General features: G+C 40.6%; 1 protein-coding gene across 2 annotated transcripts in view; it reads left to right on the top strand.

The window, feature by feature from the left end:
* Positions 1–1686: 1686 nt before the first annotated feature.
* The window catches only part of LOC132379568 (adhesion G protein-coupled receptor A3), a 531961-nt gene continuing 515840 nt past the window's right edge, over positions 1687–17807 (top strand). For both annotated transcript variants that reach the window (XM_059947630.1, XM_059947629.1), the window contains exon 1: positions 1687–3474. In XM_059947630.1, the coding sequence (XP_059803613.1) occupies positions 3257–3474 (218 nt within the window). In that variant the 5' untranslated portion in view covers positions 1687–3256. The remainder of the gene's footprint in view (positions 3475–17807) is intronic.

Genomic DNA, 17807 nt, shown 5'->3' with positions numbered 1-17807 from the left:
ACCTGTAATTTCCACAGTTACACCATCTAATGTCAGCTAAATGAAACCTAATGAGATCAAATTTCAGATTTGATACCACATTGTGAAAATATTGCAATTAAGTAATTTGAAGATTCCAGATACACTTTGATAGGAATTGAGTTATGACAATTTATAATTGGCGCGGTGACGAATTTCAGTTGGTAAATAAATGTCATAGTAGGTTGAAGTTTTACAAATTGGGAATAATTAGGAAAGAGATGGAACTTTACAGATGGTATACTAATATCTAATATTTATACTAATTATTTACCTTGTTTGGTCATTGCAGATCAGCAATTCACAAAACATGAAGGTCACTGAATTTTATAGCAAAATCATGAGTTTAAATCAGAGAAATGCTAATTATGAATTTAGAATCAATTTCAAAGATATTTAATATGAGAAGTAAGATTATTTGGGAAATATGCTATCTTTAGATATCAGTTGCTGTTATCACTATGAGGGATGATTGATAAGTTTGTGGCCCAAGTAGAAGGAATCAACTTTAAAAAACCTACCACATTTATTTTTCAACATAGCCCCCTCCTACATTTATACACTTAGTTCGGCGGTTGTGGAGCATGTGGATCTTGGACCTCCAGAAAGCGTCCACAGCAGGGGCGACTGATAAGTTCGAGGCCTAAGGTATAAGAAGATGAGTTATACAGCTCTTGTTACATGCACGTGCAGTTCAACTCTTTGAGTGATTATGTAGAACATTTTAAGTTAATGACTCGTCTCCTTCTAACATAGGCCATGAACTTATCAATCACCCGGATGAGTTATTAACTTCAAACCTTCTGCATAATCACTCAGAGTTGAACTGCATGTGCATGTAACGAGAGCTGTATAACCCGTCTCCTTCTACCATAGGCCATGAACTTATCAATCACCCCTAGGTATGTTGAGGTATCTGTGTGAAACATAGCTTGTATCTTTTTCGGAGTGCCTCAAAGCAATCCTACTCTCTTCTTAAGTTTTTGTGTTACCCCCAATCTCCATACGTAGATCATTCCTTCTCCTTTTGTAGTAACTGAGACGACACTCGTACTTTTCGTGAAAATGTTATTCTAACAAAAGTAATTGAGCAGCAACGGCCATATAGGAATGTCATAGGTTATAATCAAAGGCAGACAGCTAAGATGAAGCACCTACTTTCCTTAAATTAACTTACTATTTGGGGGTCTTTCTGAAAAAGAATTCTGTAAAAAATTGTATTTATAAAAGCCCTAGATTGCTTTTCAAGATTATCTCAAGGCAAGTTGTACGCATTGAATTGAGGTGAAGAACCTGCGGTGCTATTAGCAACCCGACAGATATTTACGTACCAGAAACATGAGAAAATCTAAAGCACACACAATATGCTGAAGGAACTCATCATCTATGGGAAAGAGAAAAGTCGACGTTTCAGGCTGAGACCCTTCATCAGGAATGGAAAGACATTTATGTACAATAGTGAGAAGCAATGAGATCAAGTTAATCTAATTTCTGTAGTACTGCCATAGATGGAGTTCCTTACTTTTATTTTCAAATAATGTCTGGGAGTCCACTTGAGATGTGAAGCTGCATCCCAATTAAAACCTGATACCTACATTTGCAGAAGTATTCTTGAACTTTGTAATACAGACATAATAAAGGAAACAGGTGGGCAATTAGTGCAAAGCAAAGTCTCAATAATAAGTCCATCTGTTACAGTGATCCTAGTTGAGAAAGACACGTTTGCGACCAAATTATTGCTGGACATGAAAATGTTCAAAACCCTGCAAAGAAAATAAGTTGCCTGCGCAACTCCCGGTGGCTAGTAAACTGTATTGTATAAACTGCTCTGCAGATTGCATTAGGCAGATGCTTCCCAAGTGCTAAAACGCTCATTTCATTTGGTTATAACTCTGTTAATAAGAGCCCGTTAACAATCACGAGAATTAGCGAACATAGTAGTGCTGTTACAGTTTCATGGGTTTTTTTGATGTACCAAGTTTGCTACGGTTCCCTCAATCCTAGCCAAAACAGACGAAAAGTACATAGGCTTCGCACTGACCATAAAAAGCTACGTATTTAGTACATCACCCAGATTCTTCCAGTTTCTTTCCTAAGTATGCCACACCCAGTGTTTAAGATTTAAGTTATAAAGCAGGTTTCCATAAAAAATGTCATCAATATTTTGTAAACATAAAAAATGTAAATGCATACAGCGGTGGGTGTTAGAGCTCACTTAAACATGTGGAGTTGCGTTTATTTTTAAACATGAATGCGAGGCCCGTTTCCAGTGAATTCCACTTGACAGATCGTTAAAGTAACGGTACAAACACAGACATAGGTCAGTAATTTTGGTCGTATCCTTTCTCACTTAGTCACGTGAATCGCAGCATGTCTCCCCGCGCGCACACACACAAAGTTTCCTTTTGTGCACTGGGGCCCTTTCCAGTCTGGCTGATGAACTATGCTGGGCGAACGTTGCTGGAGTCGGGTGCAAACGGCGCCTGAGGAAACGCGGTCCCGCCAGTGAGCCATCGCACGCTCCAGCCCACTTGGTTCCCGGTCTCCCCACAGTGAGCCGAGAGAAAGGTGTGCTGTAACTTTAAGGCCGGCCGGCTGGGCGGCCACAGCTCCCCGGCGCGTCAGGACATTGACAGCTCTGCTGATGGGGAGGTCTGTGCACATCTGGATCTGCTGCGCGCCGCCGCGCTGCTCGGACCTGTTGGCCGGCTAACTCTGGCTCTGCCGGGAAGTTCTGTGAGGAAAAGTCTTCATACTCGGCACCAGGAAATAAACAGCTCATTAGGCCCGCGGTGACTGGAGAACCGTAAAATGCTTCGCGTGAAGAAAACATATTTAAAGGATGGGTTGAGTCTAGCCAGCTGCGCTATAGCAACAAAAATCAAGGCGTGAACTTCGGGGCAAATGTAGCGCTGTCATTGCTGCTCCGAGAAGTTGTGCAGGAAATCGTGTAACGTTCTCCTGTCTAATCGAGTGACACACATCAAAACTCCGGAACAACGCCAGTAATGTGAACCGCGCTGCATTTCCTGAGTCGGGAGCCAGCAACTTTGCATCAACAGTTGGCGAAAAGCGAACTGCTGGCAAAGGAAAGTCATTAAACGAGATCTGTCAACTTTGCAGACTGTCAGCGAAGAGAACGGCCGGAATGGTCACTAACCTGCTGTTCCTGGAAGCATTGAGATATGAGCCACTCCGAGGACATTAGATCAGTACTAAAGACGACGACTGATCCACGATGAGATTTTTGTATTTGATGCAGTTAATAGCTGGATTATTTGGAATAATAGCCGCCAACAGAAACTGCCCTGACTTGATCATAGATAGTTGTAGTTGCACCAGCGAGCGGTCGAAGGGACCCAGCAGGCAAATCATCCGAATAAAAGTGGTCTGCAGTCGTGGAGAGTTGTTAGAAACTTTGCAACCCAGCCTCCTGCCCAGCAAAACGGTGACGCTGTGAGTACTTGAATTTTCTTTCGACTGAACATCGCATCAACGTGGATATCAATTTATCTTATAAATGCCTTGCAAATATATTTGGGATTCTATGATAATCACATTAACTGAACGGCGTTGCCCAGTTGCAGACTCCAGACCGCGCAATATATAATTTATCAACTGGGACGCACTGCCTCTTACATCTCTTGCTGTCGGTGTTTTTCTTGATGCTGTGGCAGAAAGGCCGCTGCATTTCGTAGGATCTGCATGCTTTCGTTGTAATAGTTCGTTTAACCACATTAGATCCTTACCTCTTTCGACAAGGTATTCTTTGCACAATGAGTGTTCCGATAGCCTGGTCATGTGTACCGATGATAATCTTGTCCCGGGGTCGTTAATCATTTTATTTCAGCCCTTATGTGTACACAGTAAGAGATGAAAGGAGTTCTCCGCATTGTGTTTTCACTAGTCGAGTATTTTCAAACCTAAAATTGTGCCGTAATAGTTATGCATTATTTAGCTAACCTCAGCGCCTCCCTAGTCTGTTTATATTTACTGGATTGCAGTGGTAATATACTCATGATGTGTACAGGTGTATTTGTCGGAGTTAGATTTGCGATTAACCGACGTTGATTTCGTTTTGCTTTATAAAACGTGCACAATTCATGCGCTGACCCTTTGGAACACGAATTTGACAGGTCGTAGATACAGCAGCAATAAGGGAGTTCTGCACCGTGGTCCCGAGTGCAACTGAAGGTGAACAGGTTGTTGCTGGACTTCCCTTGACAATAAATAAGAAGCTTTAAAAGTGCTCAGGCTAGCTACCCAGACACCGGAGCACACTTAAACACCGCTGCCTATTGGCTGATTAATACTTCACTAAAGACCAACTGATGTGAGATGGTATACAGATAAAATTATATCATTAGTCTTTCAATAGCTGAAATTGTGCTGACTGGTAACTTGTAACCTGAAAAGATCAGGCATCCACATCACTGCAGATTCTGTGCACGGGATGTAGAAGCCCAAGATCAGCTGGTTGTCAGATGGCAGCACATCTGAATATCTGCTCCTTTGCTCAACTTTCCATTGAACCATGATCAATAAGGAGAGGGTGTAAGTGCACTTTGCAACCGCGTCAGCTTTACTCCATGGAAGGGGGGCATAGAGGTAGTGATCCCATTCATTTGACGAGAATTACTAGCCTAATGGGGAGGGAGGATGGATGAATTTACAGGGAAGTGCCTTACAATTTACTTTCTTTCAATGTTGTAATTATTCATTAGAATTTAATGTTTTAATTCAGAATAGTATTTCTTAACTTTTACTCATTTTCAAATCATACAATGTTTATTTTTTTAAATGATTATGTGAGACATTTAAAAACTCTCAAAGTGCAGTCAGGTGTTGTAGAGTTTGGGCTTCAGGCCTGTTTGCCTGTGGCAGCCCGCTGCACCTGGCTTGGATCATGGCCGGGAGTCAGTGGCCACGCTTCCAGCCTACTGCAGCCTCTAGTAGTGTAATTCAATAATTAGTCACTAAAAGGTTGATTTCTGATGCAAGATAAGAACCTCTTTGATCATTCCTTCTTCTGCTACATTAGCTTTAAATCAGTGCATATCCCAGGAACATCATTTAGGGCAGGGGTTCCCAACATGGCTTTCAGTTAATGGTACATGTCCACCGTATACAAAAGGTAGGGAACCCCTGATTTGGGGTTTGCTTGTACCTTCATATTCAATAATTTATGTAAAGATTTCAGATTTTGGAACAAATTTCTACTTGTGCTCTTTAATGATAGATTGTTTCAATGTGGCCAAATAATCTACAGAAGAAACGAGTAATACAATTCCAGAGTGTCCTTTCCTGTTTTGTGATTCTTCACACAGAATGCTAATATTAGAGTTGCCATATAATGTTCAATCTGTTTAACCTGTTTGCAGGTGGTGATAAATATTTTGATATTAAAAATTATTGTCTGCGTATATTTTAACAATGTACAAAAGCTATTCAAAGCTCTGTGTGTAGTAACATCACTATCAACAGCAAATAATGCTAGAAATAAATTTAGTGATGAATTAAATTATATTTATAAAGCTGGATATAAAATAGTGCTTACAATTGACAATAAACACATCATTTCCAAAGTTAGCATTGTAACTTTGGGTTTGACTAGATCATTCAGACACTAGTTTCATTGTTCATGGTCAACTGACAGTAAATTTGTTGTCTAACCCAAACCAAGCATCTACTGTTCTATACAGTGAAAGTGTTTGAATAATTTATCTGTAAACGAGGCCACTTTAACACTGCATTTACCTAAAAGCTGTGATACTTATGATCATACTAGCTAACTTAGTGCTGTTGCAGTTGCGTACGTCATTCAGCATCTGCAGATTCTCTTGTGTTTATGGTAAGGTCAGCGTTTTGTTGCTTGTTTTCAATTTCTTTTTTAGGCCCAGGGAGTGCTGTTCTCTGTTACTCATCTTTATACCCAAACCATAGAGCACTTGATTACTAGGTCCAACTTTTTTTGCTTTCTCTATGTAATCTTTTCTTCACTCCTCTTGATTGATTTATAAATCTATAGAATAAAATCCACCGTCCAGTTAGCACATTTGGTCTGTTATCCTACAGGCATATTAAGTATGCATCACCCATTTGATTATATATTTAGTAACTTCCGTAAAACAATCATAAAAAGAGTGAAAAAAATCCAGTCACTGTGTGCTGAACAGTTAGAAAGTGAAGCCTAGAATTAACTTCATTCTGCTTAATTCCCTAATCAAACAACAGTTAAACTTTGAAGCACAGAAATCAAAGGCAAGGTCAAAGGGGCAAGATTTAAGGGCCTTTTTTTTGGAAAAGGAAAGAGCAGTAATGAACCAGGGAGGATTAGGTACGTAATTCCAGAATTTAGGCCTGTGGCAGCTGAAGATATTGTCACTGACTCGGTGTTAGGTGATAGTCCAAGTGCTGAGGGGGAGACACAGCAGAAGAATGAACAGTTCACTGAGTTTTAATAAGAACTGTACAGAACAAAAGGAAAAATAATAAACTCAAGGCGAACAGGGCCGCTAACTAAAACTCTCAAACTAAAAGTTAACGCTGGCACTGCAACTTGGAAGCTGTAACTAAATACTGAACTAATACTGCTGCTTTGCAGAGTCAATCTAAATTAGAATGTTCTGTCCCAGAACATGGTCAAGACTTGACAAGACTGTAACAAAAAGGAAAGGAATTAAATACAACCACAAAGAAACCCTAATTGCCTGGAATGTGCACCCTCACAAGTGTGATTGCTGACCCTTTTCAGCTGCCCAGCTGTGAGGGTGCCCAGGATCCATGGTTGTGACAAGCCCCCCCTTCCACCCCATGCACTGCTCCTGACGTGTCAGAGACCTGTGCCTACTGGAAGTAGGTACATCCAGGATGACATGAGCTGGAACCCAAGAAAGTGCCTCTGGGCCACACCCCTCCCAATCCTCGAGGTCTTGGAGTGCCTTTAGGGACCGATCGACCTGTGGGTTGTGTTGAGTTAGCTCAGAAAGGCCAAGCACCAGCTCTTTTACTGGCTCTTGGGACGTGATGCTTGGAAAGTGTCTGGAATTGCCATAGGAGAGGCAGCAACCAGCTTTCCTGCGCTGGTCTCGTTCCTCCCGAGATACGTGCAGGCCCTCCCACCCTGCATGGACTCCTCTGCAGACTGCATATTGGGTGGTGGGGGGGGGAGTTGGAGATAGGTGGTGATCTAATGAGCAGGAAGCTTGGGCATTCTCTCTCTGCGCCACTCACTTACCTGGTTGTCTATTCGAATGGCCAGATTTATCAGCTAGCGCACTGTGGATCTAATGCCAGACCCCTGAGCTCAGCCCATGCCGGAAAGCAGCAACGAGGGATCTCTCATTCCACCCCATCCCTGTTGCAAGTGTGTGGAGCTTTACTGCATAGTCCCTCATTGTCATAGGTTCAGAAGTCAGTGGGCAGCCTTCTGAACCCACATTGGAAGATCAAGCACTTTCTTGAACTTAACTGTGAATTGTTGGAAAGACTGGGCTGTAGGGGAACCTTGTTCTCTACCCTGTTGAACAGGCTAGGTAGGGCTTCACTGGTTTACACATATCATCACCAAACTGACTTGGCTGGACTTGGTAATAAAGTTCCTGCATCTGTTGGGGTTATTGGAGTATCTGCCTGGCAGAGGAATACATGGTTTTGATCTGTAAACTGCCAAGGGAGTTGGGGCATTAGTGGCTGAGTCTGATGAGACTGTTAAATTGGAGTATGTGGGAAATGCTGGGAGTGGGACTGTCCGAGCTGAAGGCTGCCTAATTGTGGCTGATTCTGGCTGTCTAGCTGCTCAACCATCACTATAAATGCTGAGACCTGTTCTTTTTGCTTGGAGGGGCCTTGCCATTCTGAAGATAGTTTTCACTCTGCACAAGCCTTTCCAACAAACCCAGACTCCACTGACCTTAATTTTTCCTCTATCTGACAAGTGAACTTCAGTTTAATCTAGGCTTGCCACTCTGTGTGTAGTTGTTGCACCGCTGAAACCACTTCTGCCAACTCGGGCTCCACTGACTTGAACTTCTCTCCCAATGAAACTCAGGCCTGAGATCAGCTGTTCCTTCTCCACTGGATTGAGTCTTGCTGACTTTCAGTGTTTGGTGACAGCCCAAGTACGGAGGGACACAACAGCAGAATGAACAGTTCGCTGAGATTTGATAAGAACAAAATGAAAAATAATGAAAGCTGGGCCGACAGAACCACTAACTATAACACTCAATTTAAAAGGTAACGCTGATATCACAGCTCAGAAGCAGTAACTTAATACTAAACTAATACTGCTGTTTTGCAGTGTCAATCTAAATTGTAACCTTCTTTCCTGGAACGTGGATGCCACGCGCATACTCTTGAGCATGATTACTGAACCTCTTGAGCTGCCCACCCTCAAAGGTGGCCAAAATCCATGGCAGAGTCGGTGCTTATGCCAGTCATCAACAGTGCAGCAATTAAAACCAATAATGAAAAGTTATCACAGAAGAGGACGTTATAAGGATGGATACATTTGCAGAAACAGGGAGAAATTGACATTAATAATCCTTGCACATACCTGTAATTCTAGTTACAGTTTGTTAAATTGATAATGTTCAAAAAGGGAATTAATTAAAATGCAGATGATCAAACTGGTGCTGACCATAAGATGATTGAACAAAATATATTGAAAGTAGAAATGCTAAATTAATAAATTGCTAGGTATCTAGGTAATCTTACTACTTGTTGTCTCAAAATAGATTGAACATACATGGTGAGATAATAAAACATCAATGTAAGCATGTTCCTCATTTAAGTAGTTTTACAGAAGTGGACAAAGAGGAAACAGAATTGGTGAAATGTCCATCATGACAACTTTTGAGAAGCAATATACAATTTAAAAATATAAAGTGTAGAATTGTAAAAATCAAAGTATTTGTTGAATGATAAGTCCTTCAATGATATGTTATGTGTGGGCACATGCAGTTTATGATCTTAAATCATTAACTTGCAGTTTATTTATTTGGCATTGCTGGTTTCAGCAATTTTTTTCAATATTTACCAATGTGAAAAGCTCAAGGCTTACAGATGGAACATCAAATGGACTTTGCAATATAGGATATGGTCTGAACTTGTCTACTGGGAGATTTGTTGACTTTGCAAAACCTCCATTAGTATAAATTTGAGGCACAGTGAATTCTATGTTTTGTAACCCTGGTGTCTTGCTTGACCTGAGAAAAGTATAGAAAACAAATATCCATGTTTTCGCTAAGACATCTGTTTTCACCACTGTAACATCATATAACTTCACCCAGTCTCAGCGCAAATGATTTTGAAAGTTAGCTTCATGCTGGAATGGATTACTCCATTTTGCCTCTTCCATAATTTTGAGCTAATCCAAAATGCTTTCCCCTGAATCCTGGTTCTATTTATGCCATTTATCTATCATATATTGGCCCACATTACTTGTTTATTGACTCAGTTTTCGTATTCCTAAGTTCTTCCATTCCAACAACTTTTCAAGACATCTGCACTCTTCAGTTCCATGCATTTGAGCATTCCCATCTTAAATACTTAATGGCAACTTTATTAGGTACAGCTGTACACTTGCTCATTAACGCAAATATCTAACAGCCAATCGTGGTAGCATCTCAATGCATCAAAGCATGCAGACATGGTCAAGAGGTTCAGCTGGGGGAAGAAGTGTTATCTTAGTGACTTTGACCGTGGGAGGATTGTTGGTGCCAGATGAGATGGTTTGAGTTTCTCAGAAATTGCTGATATTCTGGAATTTCACGCACAACAGTCTCTAGAGCTTACAGAGAATAGTGTGACAAGCAAAAAGCATTCAGTGAGTGGCAGTTCTTTGGAGGAAAAATGCTTTGTTAATGAGAAAGGTCAGAGGAGAATAATCAGACAGGTTCATGCTGACAGGAAGGTGACAGTAACTGAAATAACTATATGTAAGAACAGTGGAGTACAAAAGAGCATCTCTAAACACACATTTCAAACCTTGAAATGGATGAAAGACTATGAACATACATTTAATTGCCACTTTTATTAGGTAGAGGAGGTACCTAATAAAGTGGTCAATAAGTGTATTTCACTACTGTTTATCTTGTATCTAGTTTCTTTGGTCCAATGTACCCAAATTCCCTAAACCTCTTTTGCTTTTCCGCTTGCATTTACTCCTTTAACATGTTTCTTGATGCCTAACTCTTTGAAAAAGCCCTACCTTGCCCACTGACTTCTAAAGTTACTTGCTGATAACATGTTCTTTTATGATGTCCTTGTGCAGCACTTTAAGATATTTTATCATTGTTATATAAATGCAAATTGTTCTTGTTGAAGAGTGGAATTTCTCTCTAGTATCAAGCATCCATTGCAGGGTATCACTATGCTCGACAAAAATGTCAATGATACAGCAGTTGGATTATATGGAATAGACATTCTACTCTAATGTTGATGTTAGAGACAACTATTGACAGTGTTCATTGTGAAGAATCACACAAGAGATAAAGACTGCCGTGGAATTGTTCATTCTGTAGTATTTTTCTGCAGATTTCAAAGGAACAGTAGAAAATTTTCTCATTAAAGATCACAAAAATAAAAACAAAATTGCACACTCCAGCTGCAAACTGGGAGGAGAACCTCAGATGTCATGACCATCATTTTATTTTCTGTTTCCCACACTCCCACCACTCTTTAACCATTCCAGGCATCAGTATCAATCAATTTGGAATTAAATACTGCCATATAATCAAGTGATATTTAGAATTGTTGTAATATATTTATTATGATTCACTACTTAGTTGTTTTATGACAAGTGAAATATGTAATGAATTTTGAATGAGTTATTTTATGCAGATACTATATTGTTTGCAGGTCATGGTTATTACAAAGTGAAATTTAAAAGGACAATGGAAAAACACTTACATTTTTGACGAAGTTCTTTTGACAGCTTTTGGTTTTATTACTCTGATGCTTGGTTTCCAGTCAAACATTGTTTCCTCTCGTAGAGTACAATAGTTTTATATTGGCAATCTGCATGCTCTATGGTTTACACTATAATAAAATAGTTGCTTTATTAGATATGTCCTTATATCTATTAAAATGGCCGTTGAGTGTATGTTCATGGTCTCCTGCTGCTTTAGCCATCCACTTCAAGGTTCAATGTGTTACGCATTCAGAGAAACTCATTTGAACACCACTGTTGTAATGTGAGGTTATTTGAATTACTGTCACATTCTTGTCATCTTGAACCAGTTTGGCCATTTGTCCTCTGACCTCTCTCATTAACAAAGTGTTTTCACCCATGGAGCTGCCACTCACTGGATGTTGTTTTTTGTTTTTTCCACCATTCTCTGTAAACTGTAGAGATCATTGTACATGAACAACTGAGGCACTCAAACCACCCTGTCTGGCACCAACAACAATTTCATGGTCAAAGTCACTTAGATCACACTTCTTCCCATTCTGATGTTGGGTCTGAACAACAACTGAACATTATGACCACGTCAGCCTGCTTTTATATATTGAGTTGCTGCCACATGGATGGCTGATTAGATCTTATCTTAAGGTAAGATGGCACCATCAACTGGCAATTTCATGCATGCAGCTTTGATGGGAATAATCAAATATACCCATTTAGGAATACTATAGCTGAAATCCACAGTCACAACAATGGATACTTTAGTAAGAAGTATCTTTTTAAGACATTTCAAAAAGTCTATCAATACTTAAAATCAACAAAAATGGATGACAAAATCTGGTTGCAAGTGCCATTCTCCTTTAAGAAAATAGAAGAGGGGATGCCGTGCTGGTTTACAGGTACAATTGAAATGCAGAGGCTTTAAGTCTTGCATTCCCAACTATCCTGCTGGCAAATGTACAGTCTGTGGAAAATACCATTGAAGACCTCAGAGCAAGATTGCAGTTCCAAAGGGGCATCAGGCACCGCTGTCTATTCTGCTTAATGGAAACATGGCTCACACTGGAAATTTTTAATGCAGCACTGCCGCCTGATGGCTTCATCATTCTCCACAAAAACAGGACAGCTGAGTCTTTTAAAGGCAGAGGTGGAGTATGATTTACGTTTAACTCATTGTGTTGCAAAAACATGGCAGTCCAGCTCATCCCACCTGGAACATTCGGCTGTCAAATATCATTCCTTTTATTTCCTGAGGGAGTTTTTCACATCATCCTGCTAGTGGTGTACGTTTCACCTTGGACTAACATCAGGCATGCACTGAAGCTGAGCAACATAATCACCAGACACAAAAACCTCCCCTGTCATTACGGGAGATTTCAACCAGACCAGTTTGAAGAAGTCTGAACAGCTATCACCAACATAGCACCTGTGGAACCAGAGAAGTCAGTGCACTTCACCACTGTTATACCATCATCAAGAATGCTTTCTGTGCCATCCCACACCCATCTGATCACCTGGCTGTACTTGTACTTCAGCTTATAGACAGAAATTAAAGACTGCAACACCGGTGGTGAGGACCAAGAAGGTATATCAAGGGAGGTGGAGGAACACCTACAGGACTGCTTTGAGTCGGTGGACTGGACAATAGTCGGGGATTTATTTTTGAGTTAGAATAAATATGCTACAACTGTCACTGACTTCATCAAGTTCTGTGTGGGTGAGTGTGAGTTTTCAAGAACATACCAGACATATCTGATCCAAAAGCCGTGGATAAGCCAGGAGATTCGTAGTATGCTGAGGGCTAGGTCTATGGCATTCAAGACCAGTGATCCAGACTATACAAGCAGGCTAGGTTCAACCTACAGAAGCTGATTTTAAGGGCGAAGAACCAATTCCATTCGAGGTTAGAACGGAATAGAATGCACATTAACTCTAGCAGGATTTTCTGGCCATTAAACCTAACATCATAAATAGCTGTGATACTTCACTCCCAAATGAGCTGAGTGCCTTTTACAGATGCTTTGAAAGGGAGAGTAAAAACTACACCCTTGTGAATCCCTGCAGCACCTGGTGACCCTGTGACCTCAGTCTTGAAGGCTGTCGTCAGAATATGTTTCGAGAAGGTGAACCCTCACAAGATGTTAGGCCCTGATGGTGTACCTGCTAGGGCTGTAGTGCCACCCAACTGGTAAGAATGTTGAAGAACATCTTCAATCTCTCATTGCTGCATATGGAGGTTCCCAACTGCTTCAGAAGGTCAATAGTGCCCAAGAAGAGCAGGGTGAATGCTTCAGTGACTATCGCACAGTGGCACTCACGGCAACTGTGATGAAGTGCTTTGAGAGGTTGGTCATGGCTAGAACCAACTTCTGCCTAAGCAAAGGCCTTGAACCTGCTGCCATTTGCAAATTGCCTCAATAGGTCTACAGCAATTCAAATCTCACTGGCTCTCCACTCAGTCATGGATCACCTGGACAATATTGCATCAGGCTGCTGCTTATGGACTACAGCTCAGCATATAACACAATCATACCTTCAGTTCTAATCAACAGGCTCCGGAACCTGGGCTTCTGTATCTCCCTCTTCAAATAGATTGTAGACTTCCTCATTGGGAGACCACAGACTGCAGATTAGAAATAACATCTCCTCCTCGCTGACCATCAATTGAATTGAATTGAATTGACTATTTCTTACATCCTCGAGGAGGAGTAAAAATCTTTATGTTATGTCTCTGTTTAAATGTGCAATCATAGTAATTTATGATAAATAGAACAGACTGACAACATAACATAGAAATGCACTCAAGTTAGCATGTGTTAATCAACACTGGTACATCTCAAGAATGCATGCTTTTCCCACTGCTCTACTTTCCCTACACCCACCATTGTGTGGCTAAGCACAGCTTGAATACCATCTGTAAATTTGCCACAGCCACAACAATTGTTGGCATAATTTCAGATGTTGACAAGGTGATGTACAGGAGTGAGGTAGATCAGCTGATTGAGTGGTGTTGCAGCAAAAACCTTGCATTCAACGTCAGTAAGGCCAAGGACTTAAGGAACACAAACCAATCTTCATCGCGGGATCAGAAGTGGATAAGGTGAGCAGTTTCAAGTTTCCAGGTGTCAACATCTCTGAGGATCTATCCTGGGCCCAGCACAGTGATGCAGTTGTAAAGAAGGCTCGACAGCAGCTAATTTTTAGTAGTTTTGGGAGAATTGGTATATCAGCAAAGACACTCGAATTTCTATAGATGTACCATGGAGAGCATTACAGTCTGGTATGAAGGGACCACTGCACAGGATGGGAAAAAGCTGGAGGAAGTTGTAAACTCAACTAGCTCCATCATGGGCACTATTTATCCCAGCTTCCAGTTTACCTTCAAAAGGTGGCATCCATTATTAAGGACCCCATCACCCAGGACATGCCTCTTCCTATTGCTATGAACAAGAAGATACAGGAACCTGAAGACAACCACTCAATGTTTTTTCCCCTCTTTCCCCACCACCGTCAGATTTATGAATGAACAATGAACACTTCCTCAGTATTTTTTCTCTCTCTTTTTGCAAAATTTACTGTATTTAATTTTATATACAATTAAGTGTCTGTTTTATAGCTAATCATTCTCAATGCTACAAGCAAAACATTGTAGGACTGATTTTAAATTTGGCCCTTGAGTCACCATCAAGTACCAATAAGAAAATCAATTGGCCAATGACACTCACTTTCCCTGTCACTGTAACTCCTTATTCTGCTCTTTGTTATTATATTTCCTTGCACTACCTCAGTGCACTGTTGTAATGAAATGATCTGTATGGATGGCATTGAAAACAAAGGTTTTCAGTACATTTGACAATAATAAACCAATAGACAAATTTTAACATAAATAAACATCACAGACAGAAGTGAAAAGGTGCCTTGAAAACATTGTTTTAACAATTCACATACTGTAACTATTATAACTGATGTACTCTTATGGTATTTTGTTTTCCAAATGTTTACATATTGAATTGAGTTATGTTTGTTCCGACCCAGTTTTCATCCGTAGCCTTGGAATATTGGCCTCACTTGATTTTAGTTGTCCTGTCAGTTTGATCATCTTTGGGAGCTCTTCAAAGTAGCCTTCCCAATGAGGAAGAACTTTATGCCAAGCAGTGACTAGAACTGAGGGTGGATTCTGAGGCCATGTCTCCACACTGCCCTGATCACTACAGACCTAGCAATCAGAGACACTAAAAATAGTTCAAACAGATTGAAATAATCTAAACATTACAAACATCAAGTACTTAAAAAGCACAAGTCCTAGGAATTAATTAAAACATTACAATTTAAATAAGGAAAATGAAAGCACTTATCAGCATTCTTTTCCGTCAAGAAACCTTATACAAATTTGAATGAGATTGCAATGCAGGTGCCAGCTATGGTTAGTGAAAGGCCAGATGTAAAGTGCATCCGGAACTTGCCATAGTACTTTTGTGAATCCCTCGGCAGAGGTGCAGGTCAAGTATACTGCTTTCCCCGTGAAACCACCTACTGAAAATAAGCACAGTATTGCCAATAAAGTGGGTTTGAAGAAGGATAACCTAGAAATGTGAAGCTCTAAAGTTTTTATGACTTAAAAGAGCTACCTAAGGCTTCTTTGTTCAGTCATTACATATATTTATAGCAATAGCAATTATGATAGTATGTGCATGGTTTATGATGTTTTTAGGGAATGACTACATTTCTAGTTGAACATCCAAAATCCAGCAGTCCAGAACTGTCAAAACCTGTATATTTTGAAAATGTTCCACTTAATACTGTCAATTGAGATTTGGACCCATAGTTCCAAATATTGAGCCTTTTCAGCTGGAACGTAGTTGGCATGCAGGACTAGTTATCAGTCTTGCCACATTATTTACAACAGCTTGGTACTTCCAAGCCCATCAAACCTGCACCCATGGGGCAAAGCAGAGTCATCTGCGTGCCCACTGTGTTCCAAGCGAGGAGCCCTGGAGCACGTCCTCAGCGGCTTCACAAGGGCACCTGGAGAGGGACTGTACCGATGGAGGCATGATCAGGTCCTGAAGACCATTGCTGAAGCCATCAGTGCAGGAGTTGAGTGGACAAAGCGGTCCCGACCCTCTAAGCAGACCTTTGCATTTGTCAGAGCTGGGGAGCAGCCAATACCTGCCAAAAGAACATCTGCAGGCATCCTGACCTCTGCAAGGGACTGGCAGCTATTGGTGAACCTCGAAAGGCAGCTGAAGTTCCACAACCATATTGCAGCCACCACCCTGCGACCAGACATTGTCCTTGTGTCTGAGTCTACCAAGCAAGTGGTGCTGCTGGAGCTGACAGTCCCATGGGAAGATCACTTGGAAGAGGCCTTTGAAAGGAAGCTCTCCAAGTACACAGGACTGGTCAGCAACTGTCGGCAGGCTGGATGGAGAGCGAGGTGTCTCCCAGTGGAGGTTGGTTGTAGGGGATTTGCAGCCCGTTCCTTAGCCAGAGCCTTCAGCAATTTGAGCATTGAGGAAGAGAGGAAGAGGAAAGCCATCCACAGTACCACTGCTGCGGCAGAGAGGGCCTCAAATTGGCTGTGGCTCATAAGTGGGGAGCCATGGACTCATAAGTAGCTAGTCAGCTGGACACAAGCTGGGGTCTGAACAGCCCCGGCTGGGTCACCTGGAGGAGGATGTATGATGTTGAAAGACCCAAAACACCCGATGATTCCAGGAACATCACTGAAGATATGTCCAGAGGCATCAGTAGGTGTATGTACACAGTCTATCTAATTTTCATGCTCCATGTTGGCATGAACGGCCCTCAACCACACCCACTAAACCAAAGTGCCCAACCTCTGTCACTCCTTTCAAAACTTCATGCATTCATTATCAAAAGTCCATGAAAATCTAAAATGGGACCAGGAATCAGACTGGAAATTGCCACTGGGTCTTTTAGTTTGAAGATATGTCTTATTAGTGTCGTTAAAACCAAATGAAGACATGAAATAAAGAGCAAGGGAAGCTACCTGAGATGAAAACAAGTGGATGTGCCAAACCAGTGTCTAACAATGGAAATTACTGACATACTTCTACTCCCACGTGCAGTGAACTTGAGAAAAGCTGAGTTTCATTTATGAACACCAAAGCATCTATTGTGTATACTTTGCATTAATCATTCATTACAATTTTTAAGAACTGGAATATAAATTCTTTTGAAAGAATGATTATATAAATGGTTTGATTTTCAGATATGATGACTCAGGTTCCAAACCACAATGCTGAATTATTTTAATGTATATATTTTTAATGTGCATATGTGTGTATATTTATATTTATATTTAATATATAAATAAGTTGTCAATGACAGTAAGGATTAGGATCATTAGATTTTAAACTGCAGAGTTACAACTGCTAAAGAGAGACCACTTCTCTGATGGTAAAGTTTTGACAATGCTTTTTCACCTGATTCTTAACAACATATAAATTGGTTAGTCTAATAACAACTGGATAAATCATTAAATTAAAAAATATACATTATAGGGTTGTGAACTTCAATTCTAACCCAAATGATGAATATAGTTTATTGCTTCACACAGTACATTTATATTTCATGCAAGGAGTACCAATGCACCTGAAGGTATCATGTTGTATTTTTGTCAACTATTGACACTTTTGTTTGTGGTAGTAGAATAGAGCTGATCAATGAAAGGAGACTTTGTGCCCAGGGCAGGTCCATGTAAGAAAGACGTATATGTAAATAGTAAGCTTTCCCTTTAAGAGTACAGCAAATTGCAGTCCTGTGCAGATGTCTTAGAGATGTATACAGAATACAGTTAGAGTGTCTAAGATTTTTGAACAGTACTGTAGTAATTTTATATATTGCACTGTATGCTGCC

Source organism: Hypanus sabinus, chromosome 22 (genome assembly GCF_030144855.1).
Source record: "Hypanus sabinus isolate sHypSab1 chromosome 22, sHypSab1.hap1, whole genome shotgun sequence".
In the NCBI taxonomy this organism is placed as follows: domain Eukaryota; kingdom Metazoa; phylum Chordata; class Chondrichthyes; order Myliobatiformes; family Dasyatidae; genus Hypanus; species Hypanus sabinus.
This window is presented reverse-complemented; position numbering and strand designations above follow the sequence as displayed.